The sequence below is a fragment of the Myotis davidii genome, unplaced genomic scaffold (genome assembly GCF_000327345.1).
Source record: "Myotis davidii unplaced genomic scaffold, ASM32734v1 scaffold284, whole genome shotgun sequence".
NCBI classification, from domain to species: domain Eukaryota; kingdom Metazoa; phylum Chordata; class Mammalia; order Chiroptera; family Vespertilionidae; genus Myotis; species Myotis davidii.
This window is the reverse complement of record NW_006295261.1, coordinates 304,543-316,965: the sequence shown is the minus strand read 5'-3', so window position 1 is coordinate 316,965 and position 12,423 is coordinate 304,543. Positions and strand designations below refer to the sequence as shown.

Genomic DNA, 12,423 nt, shown 5'->3' with positions numbered 1-12,423 from the left:
ACACAGAAGAATTTTGAGTCAGAGATTTTGCTGGTTTTTGCACGCACTCACAAAAAGGTTGTCCACCCCTGCTCTGAACGAACTCAAAAAATGAAAACAAAGGTAGAAAAAAATAATGGGCCCTGAACATTGGTAAGTAGTGGTTACACATTTGTGTATACCAACCCAACTTTTGTAAAATAATGTCTATCAACTTAAGGAGCTTGGTTATAAACTTCTCCTGCAACCTTCCCTCATTACTGACTAGAAAACAGAAGGATGTAAAAGCCATCATAAAAGTAAAGGTGGAGAGTCAGGGTGCTTCCAGCACATCTGAAGTGCGATGTTAAAATAACACACCAGCAGGGTGTAGGAGCCAGCCATCAGCTCTATACAGCTCCTCAGGAAAGGAAGCTATATTTTGCAACATGCTTGTAAAGTTAATCTTTAGGTAATCAAAAAAATGTGACACTGTATTCATTATGCAGTTTAAAACAAGAAAGTGTAAAACATTAAACATGGTTAAGCCTTAAAGAAATAATTATTTAGAACATTTGTGTTACCAAAATGCATTATTCCAGACAATATTATTTAACAATTAAATATTTAAATTTACTACAAGAGACAAATGAACCTATCAAAGTGTGGTTAATTTTTATAAGTATTTCTTTATACACAGAAGTTTAGTACAAACTGTATGTGCAGAATAACAAGATGTTTTTATTAAAACCTGGAGACAAAAAACAAAACAAAAAAAACCTGGAGACAGTCCACATCAGCGTGGACTAACATTTCTACTTCCAGGCTTTTGTTCAAATACCAATTAGTGACATTGGGCATCTGTGGCTATTACCATCAAAATATTTTCAACCTGACAGTCCAAACACAATGCCTCTAAATACCTCTAAAATAATGATACTTGGAAAATACTCTAAAATACACATTTCTTTTCGGAACTTAGAAATCAGGATAAAATGAAGGTTCTCTAATACTGTTCATTTTTTAAAAAAAAAAAAACACATAGATTTTAGAGAAGGAGAGAGACACCCAACCAGGGATCGAACCTGCAATCTTCCAGTATACTGGATGATGCTCCAACTGAGCCACACAGGTCAGGGCATAGTGTTAATTCTTTGGTTGTCTATAATAAAGAGGAAATTTGATGAAATCTTAGCTTGATGGGAAGGTAAAAAATAAATATTTTGCTAACTGTTCTCATGGTAAGAGTTCAGTAGTCCCACCTTATCCACAGGGGATATGTTGCAAAGCCCTCAGTCGATGCCTGAAACCTCAAATTATATCTAACCTTATATATACCATGATTTTTCCTATTCATACATACACTTTACGGCTCCTCTTTGACATTCCAGAACTGCATCACTACTCTTGCGCTTTGGGGCCATTATTAAGCAAAGCAAGGATTACTTGAACACAAGCACTGCATACCTCCATAGTTGATTTGATAACTGACAAAGCTAATAAGCAACTCATGGGCTGGAAACACATACAGAATGGATACGCTGGACAAAGATGATTCACATCCTGGACAGGACCAGGTAGGATGAAGCAGGATGGCACAAGATTTCATCATTCTACTCAAAATGGTTGCAATTTAAAACTTGTGAATCATTTCTTTCTGAAATTACCGATTTAATATTTTCAGACTGCAGTTGACCATGGGTAACCCAAGATAAGAGGGGACTACTTTTTTAAAAGAGCAAACAAAAGTGTTGGTTTCAAGGTCAATGAATATTTGGGTTTTAACACCCTAATTAGTGACTTACACACAATTTCTGAGCTTTAGTTTCCTAATTTGTAAGACTAAGATACTAATTTCCAGGGTTGTTGTAAACATTATAAAAAATAACGCCTAACAAATTTTAAATGTTAACATACTCCAAATACCTTCAATATTTCTGTAGGAATGTGTTCAGTGTGAGCATATCGATAGCAAAAATAAACATTAACACAAACACAGGATTCATGGCCAAACATAACTATTTATTTTTGTAATAAACATTCAGTATCTTCCTTTAAAAAAACCTAGAATTTAAATATTTCTTCCCATCCCATCACATACAAATCTGTAAATACATTATTTACATCTCTCAACTAAAACATATTACAGATTTTCTGACATTCAGTATCCTTTTAAAATAAAAATGACAAAGCAGTTAAACTTTGACCAATAACTACAATTTGAGTAATCTTGGCACAGTTTACAACATAGCGTCGATGTTTCATTTCATATTTTAGATCATTTTTCCCCTCCCAGCTACTTTAATAGAGAGAGAAATTGTCTGTCTCCAGTAGAGCTGAATCCCTGTCTTTACACATCCTCTGAAATACTTGTATAATGTGAATGCTGACCCTATGTTTCCATTAGATGGCACTGACAGTATTATTCTGCTTTTGTCCCCATAAATAATTTCTATTCAGACTTTAACTGTCTCATGTACATTGTATTCTCTCTCAACCTAGATTTCATGACACTGTTTCTAGATAATTTTAAGTAATAATGTATAAGAAAAGTTCAACTAGAACAAAAGTTAAGTGTCCTCCCACATTAGTACCCTCAGCACCCTAGTTATGCATGTACAAAAATAACAAATACAATCTAGTTGCTTTAAAAAACTATTTCCCCTAAAAATAGTTATCTCAGCAGAACAATTTAAGGAGAAAAGTATTCTTAAAATGAAAATGTAATCTATTTTAAAACCTACATAATATTAAGTATTTCAGAAACAAAGTAAAAAGGAAAAGATGTGCAAACCAGTAAGAAACACCCACACATAAAAATATGTGAGAAATTAAATATTAACAAAAATGTTTAATTTTATCACTAATGATCTCAGCTTCAGTGACATATTTAAAGAAAGCTGTCAGCCAAAAAAAATAAGAATGCCTATGTAAGTGCATTTTTCAACACTTCAGCTGAAGCCTACATGTTGACAGCAAGTACCTCAGAAGCACTAACAATGAGGACTTGCACAATCGACCTGTTTGTTTTCCAAGTGGTGCGTTTTGGGGGGATAGGAGATATGGAAAGTCAATAGCAGTAAAGGAAGTAATTTACCTCCAAGGAGAAGGGGATGTGAGCTGGAAAAGGCCAGTGATTCCACTATCTATCTTGGAGAACTGTAATCCAAAGTTATCTATGTGTAGTATTATATGTAGAAAAAGAAATTCACACTAGCAAAATTGAGAATACTCCATCTGTACTATCTTTTGTCACAATTCTGTATCAATTTAGCTACAAGTAGCAGACATGGAGCACAGTTTTATACCTTCAAAATGAATTCTTTCATATGATTAGCTCATTAGGAAAACCCTAAAAATTCAAACTGTCTGCAGTCAGAATTGTTATTATATCTTAAAATTAAACTTTTTCATTCAATCTTGAGAGTTTTCGCTCTAAACATTTATCTCATATACCATTAAACTGGCAGCTGAACAACAGTAATTCCTATGGTGAATCTTCTTAACATTATGACAAAAATCTAATATTGAAATTACTTTAGGAATGATCCTTAAAAAGTAGATGTAGAATAGCATTTCCAAGAATTGACATACTCTTTAATATCCCAGATAAGTTTCTAAGTAAGTAATGTTTTCTCTTGGTATGCAGACTCATTTTCAAATTAGAAATAGACTTCTGGCCCCATATCTTAAATTTATAAATGACATATGAAATGGTTATATAATTTTAAATATTTTATCTGTGATATGTAGGCTTAAAAGTCAGCCTAATTAATATATAAAACTTATTCCAATTTCTTTGTAAAATGTTCTCTAGTCTTTAAATTCAAATTGTTCATCTGTGAAAATGGTTTTTTAAAAAAGGGATGGAGGTAAAGGCTATTGTTTCCTTAGGCTACTTCTATCTTAAATATTGGATCCATGTTTTTCTTACTATACCTTAAATCAAAACTATTTTACAGTAGTCAAGATTGAATTCAAGAATTATCAGGGAAAAGAAAAAAATAGAAAACAAGATAAAGACTTTGATTTTTTTATTATTATACTTAACTATAAGACAATTAAACTAAATTTAAAAAAATAAAACCTATACATCCAAATGATACTGTGTACTTCAAAGTAGTGACATCAGGAAACAATTCCTTTATTATATGATGCTACCTATGCTCAAAACACACTCTTCTGCAAATTTCAGAATCTATGATACATTCTATTGAACTTCCTTCACGGTTTAGTTCCAAAAAAACAGCAAAGCAGAATTGGTTTGGTGAATGAGATAGTCATAATTAAGTTGCCAAAAAGAGGTTTTGGTGCAACTAAAATGATGAAATAGATTATCTTGCATAGTCATACACTGATTCTCAAGGCTTCTTTGAAAGCATTCCAAAAACTTTACACCTTTGCAGCATAGCTGGAATAAGCAGTGCTCCCAAAGGAACCACCCTGAAGATCTACTCTCATTTGGATGTTTAAAGAATAACGTTTATTTTAAAACAAAGCCCTACAACTTAGCAATTGCATCTCACATACTTTACCATTTCAGTGGTTATCAAAACCTCTCTTAGAGAGGGGTAGACAAAGGTATAAAATAAATCTGTCATTTTGCTATTTTCCCATAAGCAAGGAAAATGCTAATACATAAAATGGAGTCTGGTGATTACATGTAAAATATAAATATCCACATCATCTGTATTTTCTAAATAAAAGCGATTGTAGTGCTTTATCTCTGCTGATAAAATAGGCAGTAACTCAGTCTGTGATATGTTATCCACTAAATATGTCATCTCCTACCAAATACATTTTATGCTGATCAGTTAGAATTTACAGATAACGAAGGTAAAAAGCAATAGCAATCTAAAATCTCTCAAGTTAAGGTAAACTGACTTCCAAAGCTTCTACCAGCTAACTAACAAAATGTTCACTGTTTCAGTGCAGTTTAATATAATGGGTTTTTATGGGAAACAGAATAATCAAGTCAGCAAATGAAAGCCAGTAGCACCATCTACTGCTAACTAAAGGATTTTCACACTTTGTTATTCTCTCCACCACCATCATGCCATCATTTAAAGTAATTCCTAAAACTTGCTGCATATCAATATTTAACCAAAGCATTGTGAAAACAATACTATGTTAACTTACTATTTTATATTTTATGCTTTTATCAGCAGATGGGAAAACCAACTTCTGTTTTATACTTCCATATAAAGAAAAGGAGGGAAATCTTTATCTTGGTTATTTATAAACTTAACAAAGAGATCTGGAAAGAATTCAATAGACATTTATAAGCAAGTTCTGCTGCAAAGCCAAGATGTGATCCTTATTTTATAAAGGGTTCATGGGAACTAACAGAATCAAAGCAATTTTTTATTAAATTAGTTATTTCTCACATGCTCTGGTGAATGTTTTCCTACTCATAGCCATATAACACCATGTACAATGCCAGGCCTCTGGGAGAACCTCACTACTTTGTTACCATATAAACACATACATAATTCCATACTTTCCAATAACTCTGTTTACAGGAATACTCAGAGGCAGGCACCTGAGATTCTGGCACAGTGACGACAAACTCTTACATACATACAATGGGAAAGGAGGTCCTACTACTAAACATTCATTGATGGAAACATTTTTCCATTTTTACAGTATATTACTGCATAAGGCTTAAAAGAACAAGAATAATTTTTTACTATACTCTCTACATTTGGCTATTGCAACCTATTTGTTACTAGGTTGATATGAAGACAAATGCAGTATGGAAGACTACTTGAGTAATTATGTGCTTCATTTTCCCAGATAGAACTCAAAATCAGTTGATGCCGAATTTTACTTCTGAATCTACCCATAATGGCTGCTAAAAGATCTGGATATTAAAAGAGTTGTTTTAAGGACATCAGCTAGTTCTCACTGTAATTTTTAACTAAGTATTACCAATGAATGTCCAATATATCTCTGCCAGGCTCTCCTGTTATTTCTATGGTTGGTACTTGAGAATGATGGCTATAAATGAAATGGAGAAAAAGGCAGTTCCTAGTGATGGTAATTATAATGTAATTAAACTGTATCGCGGCTCTACTTGTTAAGAGCAAAACCTAACTGATTTCATTTTAGATTCTTAGTATTTTTAGTCTATACAGTTTCAGAGCAAGATTTCTATTCTACAAGGAAAAGGGTATATATTTCTAACTTAAAAAAAAAAGAGTATATATTTCAAACTGAAGGGATAGCTTTACCGGAAATGAGAAAATTAAAACGAAGTCTAAAAAGAATATATCTCAAGAATAAAAGTAAAGTGAAAATGTTAATATTTATTTTAAAAATCAATTTTCAAAACTTACGGGAATAATTCACTAAAAAGTCAAGGAAACTAAAATGTAAAAGTTAATAATCTCTGAATTAGCACTTTCGTTGTTTACTATCACTGCAAAGAAAAATATTTCCTTTCACAGTGGAAAATCAGCTGTCAGAATGCTTCAAATAGAGCCTGTAATAACCAAAGAATGTACTGTATCATTTAAAATGACAGGCAAACACCAGCTCCATTCACTGAATGGAAGTGCTGGAAAGTGGTCAATGTTCCCAAATAGTCCTTTATTCCTTATTTAATATCTATACCTAAAATTAATAACTTATTTTTAACTTCTCTATGGAAGTTGATTCCTAAAAAGAAGTCTCTAAGACTATGCTTACACGAAATTGATTAAAATCTTCATGCCATTCTATTCAAGGGTTTTAAGACAGGACTTTCTTGAACTTGACTCTCCACAGTTAATTCCATCTTTAACTCCCTACACAAGCGAATCCCCTATAACAGAACACACACTCCTATCAAAGCTTCTTCAAAGTAGGAGGAGATTCTGCAGACTTATGGCTCATTTGGCAATTGCTAAGAAACCTCACAGTTCAGCATCACCTCTGAAGATGGCAAACCTGTACATAAACCTGAATATTCACACCTACAGTGCAGTTAACATGTAGAAAGAAGCCAAAATGCAACAGATATTGCATTTCAACATCCTCAAGTTTCAATATCACAGTAAAGAGATGGAAAAAGACCTGCTTGTGGAACTTTAAGCATCTGTTGAACAGAATTACCATCAATATGAAAAATAATTAAGAAATACTAATTTTTTATGCTCTACATGCACACCTTTACAAATTGTGTTTCTTCGATGTAGTAAAAGCTAGAGATCATCAATTCAGGTAAACTATGGCTTTTATCATAGATATTTTAAAACATGCATCAGTAAGTGCTCCGGGTAATAATCCTATTGTTTCAAGCCCTGTTTGGTTCTATGTGCTTTGCACCTCAGAAGTGAGCCTGCCAAGGCACTTAAAATATAAGTCTTTTGGGGACTTAAAAAATCAGCCACAATTTACACAACGTAGAATCCCATCCATGAGCAGCCCAATCAATAAGCATTCTCTTTCAACCTACAACATTATAAAAAATTCCACAAGTAACCAAAACCAAGTTAAAAAAAATGCCACTAAGACAAAATTTACGCCTATCAAATGTATAGAGAATGGCTGTTGGCTTTCTATAGCAATAGAATATGGTTTCATTTATTCAGAAGAAAAAAGAACACAAATAAGCCCCCCAAATCTAGACAAAAACAACTGAGACAAAAATAAAATACAACGAAATCCAAATACACTCCACAGAACTTCATGGGAACAATTTGCACAGTTCGCATCCCTTATCTGTCCTTTGACGTGAGTTTCTCAATCAGTTCTTGGAGTGGTGCAAGTTCTCTTCTGTCAACCAGGTTAAATTCCTATGCACGATAAAGGCAGAAGAAATAGCAAAAACTTATTATTTACATTTCACTCCGAAGCAGCTTTCCATTAACACTTACTGGAAATTAGCTTTTAAAGTAAATAAAAGTCAAATCTCTTTTTTTAAGTTTCTATTCCCTCACTGTCTTAGACAAATCACTTAACCACTTCTGATATTGTTTTACATATGTAATAATTATAAGATAAATCCTACTTCATAAAATTATTGTGGAGACCAAATGTGATACTGTAAGTTTACCACTTCCAGTAATCCTTGGCACAAAGTAAACACTCAATAACTGGGAATTGCTACTCTTTGTTAAAAGGTATAACCCAGGCACCATTTAGATATACTCTGAGTGGCCAGATTATTATGACCACCTGACGTTTGTAGGCAAATTAGCTATAATTTCGCGCTGAAGTTGCTAGAGGGCCAGACCATTATAAATAGGGAAGCAGTTTGTTTACCTCAACAGTAGAAGTGATTTTTTTTCTGAAGATAGGGGTAAACAACGCGATTTAATAGCCTTTGAACGTGGGATATATTTGAACGTGAGTGGCCAGATTATTATGACCACCCCACCAGTACTTCGTTGGGCCACCTTTTGCCTCCAATACTGCGATGATTCTTCTTGGCATTGACTCCACGAGATGTTGAAAGGCGATGCGAGGAATCTGACACCATGCCTGATGAATAGCACTGTCCAGCTCTGTGAGATTTGATGGCTGTGGAACCAGCTGCCTGATGGCTCTTTTAATTTCGTCCCACAAATGCTCAACTGGATTGAGATCTGGTGATTATGGGGGGCACCTAAGCAAGGTAAAGTCGCCCTCAAGTTCTTGCAACCACTCCTGCACAATACGAGCACCGTGGCATGGCGCATTGTCTTGTTGGAAGAAGCCATCTCCATTGGGATACGCCATCAACGTGATAGGATGAACTTGATCAGCAATGATACTTAGGTATGTTGTGCACAGGCCTTTGGCTTCCATATCCCATACGATGCAGTGTATGGCTAATTTGCCTACAAACGTCAGGTGGTCATAATAATCTGGCCACTCACGTTCAAATATATCCCACACTCAAAGGCTGTTAAATCGCGTTGTTTACCCATATCTTCAGAAAAAAAGTCACATCTACTGTCATGGTAAACAACCTGCTTCCCTATTTATAATGGTCTGGCCCTCTAACAACTTCAGCGCGAAATTATGGCTAATTTGCCTATAAACGTCAGGTGGTCATAATAATCTGGCCACTCAGTTTAGTCAACCAAGTAGGGACCAAAATATCTAGCATCTCCAGCAAGTTTCAGACTAAAATAGTTTATGTTATAAACTACCATATCCATAAGCTATCATGAGATGTGTCATTCTGAAGTAAAACTCTGAATAGATTTCCCCTGAACTATATTAAATAAGCTGTCTATACTTCTGATCTTCTGCCAGGGTGGGGCATTCTGCACTCCTAATTTCATTTATTTATTAACATCCATCACGTGCCAAGCACTGCAGTATATACAGGGGAAAAGCATTAGGGGGCATTTAACTGCAAGCCTATCACTACCAGTAAGATCTGTGGGGTCTGAACCAAGAACACAAATAGAAAGATATATATATATTGCATGACTAAATAAATTTTACATTAAGCTAATATATTGTTAAATAAAACATGTTCTGTTCTTCCACCTTGACAAAATATACCTTCATAGTGACCAGGAGAGCAGATTCAAATTTAGAATTCTCAAGACTCCTCAGAATTCTGCACTGGAAAGTAGAGCCAGCCCCTGACCCTCAGCAAAACTTGCTGATCTCCCAACCACCAGCTCCATCCTGCTCTTCAAAGGGCTTCACATGCATGAGTGTGGACACCCTGTCTGTTTATACAAGCAATGCCACACACCCTCATCAACAGCTGTCAACTGGCTATCCCTTAGGTCTAGAGCAGCAGTTCTCAACCTGTGGGTCACGACCATCGGAAAACACATACAGCATACCAGATATTTACATTACGATTCATAACAGTAGCAAAATTACAGTTATGAAGTAGCAACAGAAATAATTTTATGGTTGGTGGCCACCACAACATGAGGAACTGTATTAAAGGGTCGCGGCATTAGGAAGGTTGAGAACCACTGGTCTAGAGAGATACAAATCAGGGATAAGACCTTTCCTCAAAAGAACAGACCCAAGGAAGAGATCTCTGCAAACCTTGGAAATACACTTGGGACAGGAAATTCTGAGGTAGAAGTACACACCATAAGGAATCTGGGTAGGTATGTTGCTTGCCCTGTGGATTCCTCACTCTGTGGGGAGAAGTACAACTGGAGAAGGGCCAGAGTAGGATTTTCTAAATTGTGAAGCCAGGGGCTTACTCCTTCAAGGGCTGATACTATATAATGGACCCACCTTTAAGCAGGTCACAGCGTCCTAAGATGTAAACAGATTCAGATATAGTAAATGCCATGAATCTATCCCCTACTATTTGCTAAGAGTTGGGAGATATGGTATACTTTGATATCATACAGTAAAGTAAAAACTAACTCTTCTGGTGGAGGAATATCCTTGCCTAAACCACTAAAACCTGAACTTTGGCAATCATGTCTGTCTAAACCAAAGCACAGATGCAAACTTTAGGATAACATGTTCTTTGTTTCTCTGGGTATCTGTAGATGGAATACCAGAGTGAGGTAATAGCTCAGAGCAACTGTTTAGGTATGTTACTGTCTCCTAAGATGTGTTTTGGTAAAACTGAGACACAAAATGTGTGCCTTCAGTGTGAAGAGTGTGTACAGAGGGAAAACAGACATTTTTCTTTAGTGGAGATGGATCACAGGGAAGGCATTTTAAGTATATATACCCAAAGATATACAAAAACAACACCGATCCAAGCCTTAGACTTCTCCTGCCTACCATAAACCCCTCTCAATTTCCACCAAAGAAAGGCTGGTCAGCTTATCTTTTCCAACTATTTTTCACTCCTGGCTGTTAGTTCTCCAACTGTGATAGCAGGGTGAGACTATCTTCACTCCTCCTAATCTCATCTCTAAGGCCAGTTCTCTGAGAACTAAAAAGAGAAGGAAAAGGGGGTCAACAAAGGAGTCAGATCAAAGACTAATAGACCTCTTTGGAATAGTAACACAGATTTCTCCCTTTGGACACAATGGACAGTACCTAACTTAAAAATTATTCAGAATACTTAAAAATAAAAAAGGAAAAAAGGTGTGATATTCAAAGCTCATTTCTAGGACAGAGGATGCTAAAAAAGTTCCAAAGTAGACTGGATTTGAGGGTTAAGAGGAGTAGGAGGAATGCTAAAAAGTTCAAGAGATCAAGTTCATCAATAGATCTGCCAAACTAGCCAGGTTCCTTACATGGCCCCTCCAGAGTAGGCCATTAACTGAAGCAAATCCAAGGAAGAATTCTCAGAGCCATTTTATTTAGACTTGCATGACTTGCATGTGGCTGCTTAGAGATAAATGGAATTCAGAAACAAAAGGCCAGTTCTTATCATCATGGCAAGTATAGAAGAGGAAGACTAGAGAAATAGGGCAAATTTTTATCCTTACAGTATGAATGCAATATTCACCTAAGAACTCTGTAGATAACTAATTTACTAAACAAAAAAGGTCTCCTAATCCAACTTACCTGGACAAAAAAGATAAAGTGCTTGAAAGATGTATTCAGATGCGCTTCCTCCTGAAGCTGGATCACAGGGTCAAAATGCTGATGATAAATGTGAGCATAAACCCTGAAGAGGCGTTTGAGTATAGTTTTTGCCACAGACATGAAGTTCTTCGGGAATGGGACACCTAATAAATAAACAACCCCATCTATTAACAAGGGACAGGAACAAGGCAATATGAGTTTGTTAACAAATGGCAACATAAATTGCCAAAACAAGGCTTAAAAGAAGAAGGATTTATGAATTACTACTTAATACACCTACTGTACTTTTCACAAGTCTTTAACATATCATGAATGAAAATAAATTTCAAAGCTTCTATGGAACAAGAACTAATTTTCAGTATAGCCCTTTAGGCCTCCAACACTTTACTAAAATGAAACAAATGAATGCCTAAGATGGTAATGGAGCTAAAACTCACACTGAGATCCTCAGATTTTGTAAAATCATTTCTTTATACAAATATATGCTAGACACAAATAATATATTAATCATGTTCATTTTTGTTTAAAATGCTTGCAATATATTTTTAAAATTTTTTCTATGGGAATTATTTCATTACTACTCTAGGTCTACATTTATCCTGAAAAACAACTGCAATCTCTGCTCAATTTGGTTCTTTGCTATGAATTAAAGCACTTTTGCAGCATTAAACAAATACAAAACTAGAATAATACAAAATTCCATATACTTTGTTACTCTTGCTAAATAATCTAGACTGGCAAAACACAAGCCAAACACTGGTACTACTGGGTTCAATGTCATCATTTTACCTACAACTCATCCTATATATCTTCTATCTACACTAATAAAAGAGAAACATGGTAATTGGCGTATGACCGCTACCCTTCCCATTGGCTAATCAGCGAGATATGCAAATTAACTAACAGCCAAGATGGCCGCCGGCAGCCAGACAGCTTGAAACTAACATGAGGCTTGCTTGCCTCAGTGACGGAGGAAACAAATGTTCCCCGCCTGCGGCTTGCTGGCCTCTGAGCTTGCAG

At 35.3% G+C, this 12,423-nt stretch overlaps 1 protein-coding gene across 1 annotated transcript in view; it reads right to left on the bottom strand.

Moving 5' to 3' along the window:
• Positions 1-3,977: 3,977 nt before the first annotated feature.
• MOB1B (MOB kinase activator 1B) overlaps positions 3,978-12,423 on the bottom strand; it is a 23,823-nt gene continuing 15,377 nt past the window's right edge. The window contains exons 5-6 of the mRNA XM_015567919.1: positions 11,383-11,546; positions 3,978-7,736 (exon numbers count right to left, since the gene is read on the bottom strand). Coding sequence (XP_015423405.1) covers positions 7,659-7,736; positions 11,383-11,546 — 242 coding nt within the window. The 3' untranslated portion in view covers positions 3,978-7,658. The remainder of the gene's footprint in view (positions 7,737-11,382; positions 11,547-12,423) is intronic.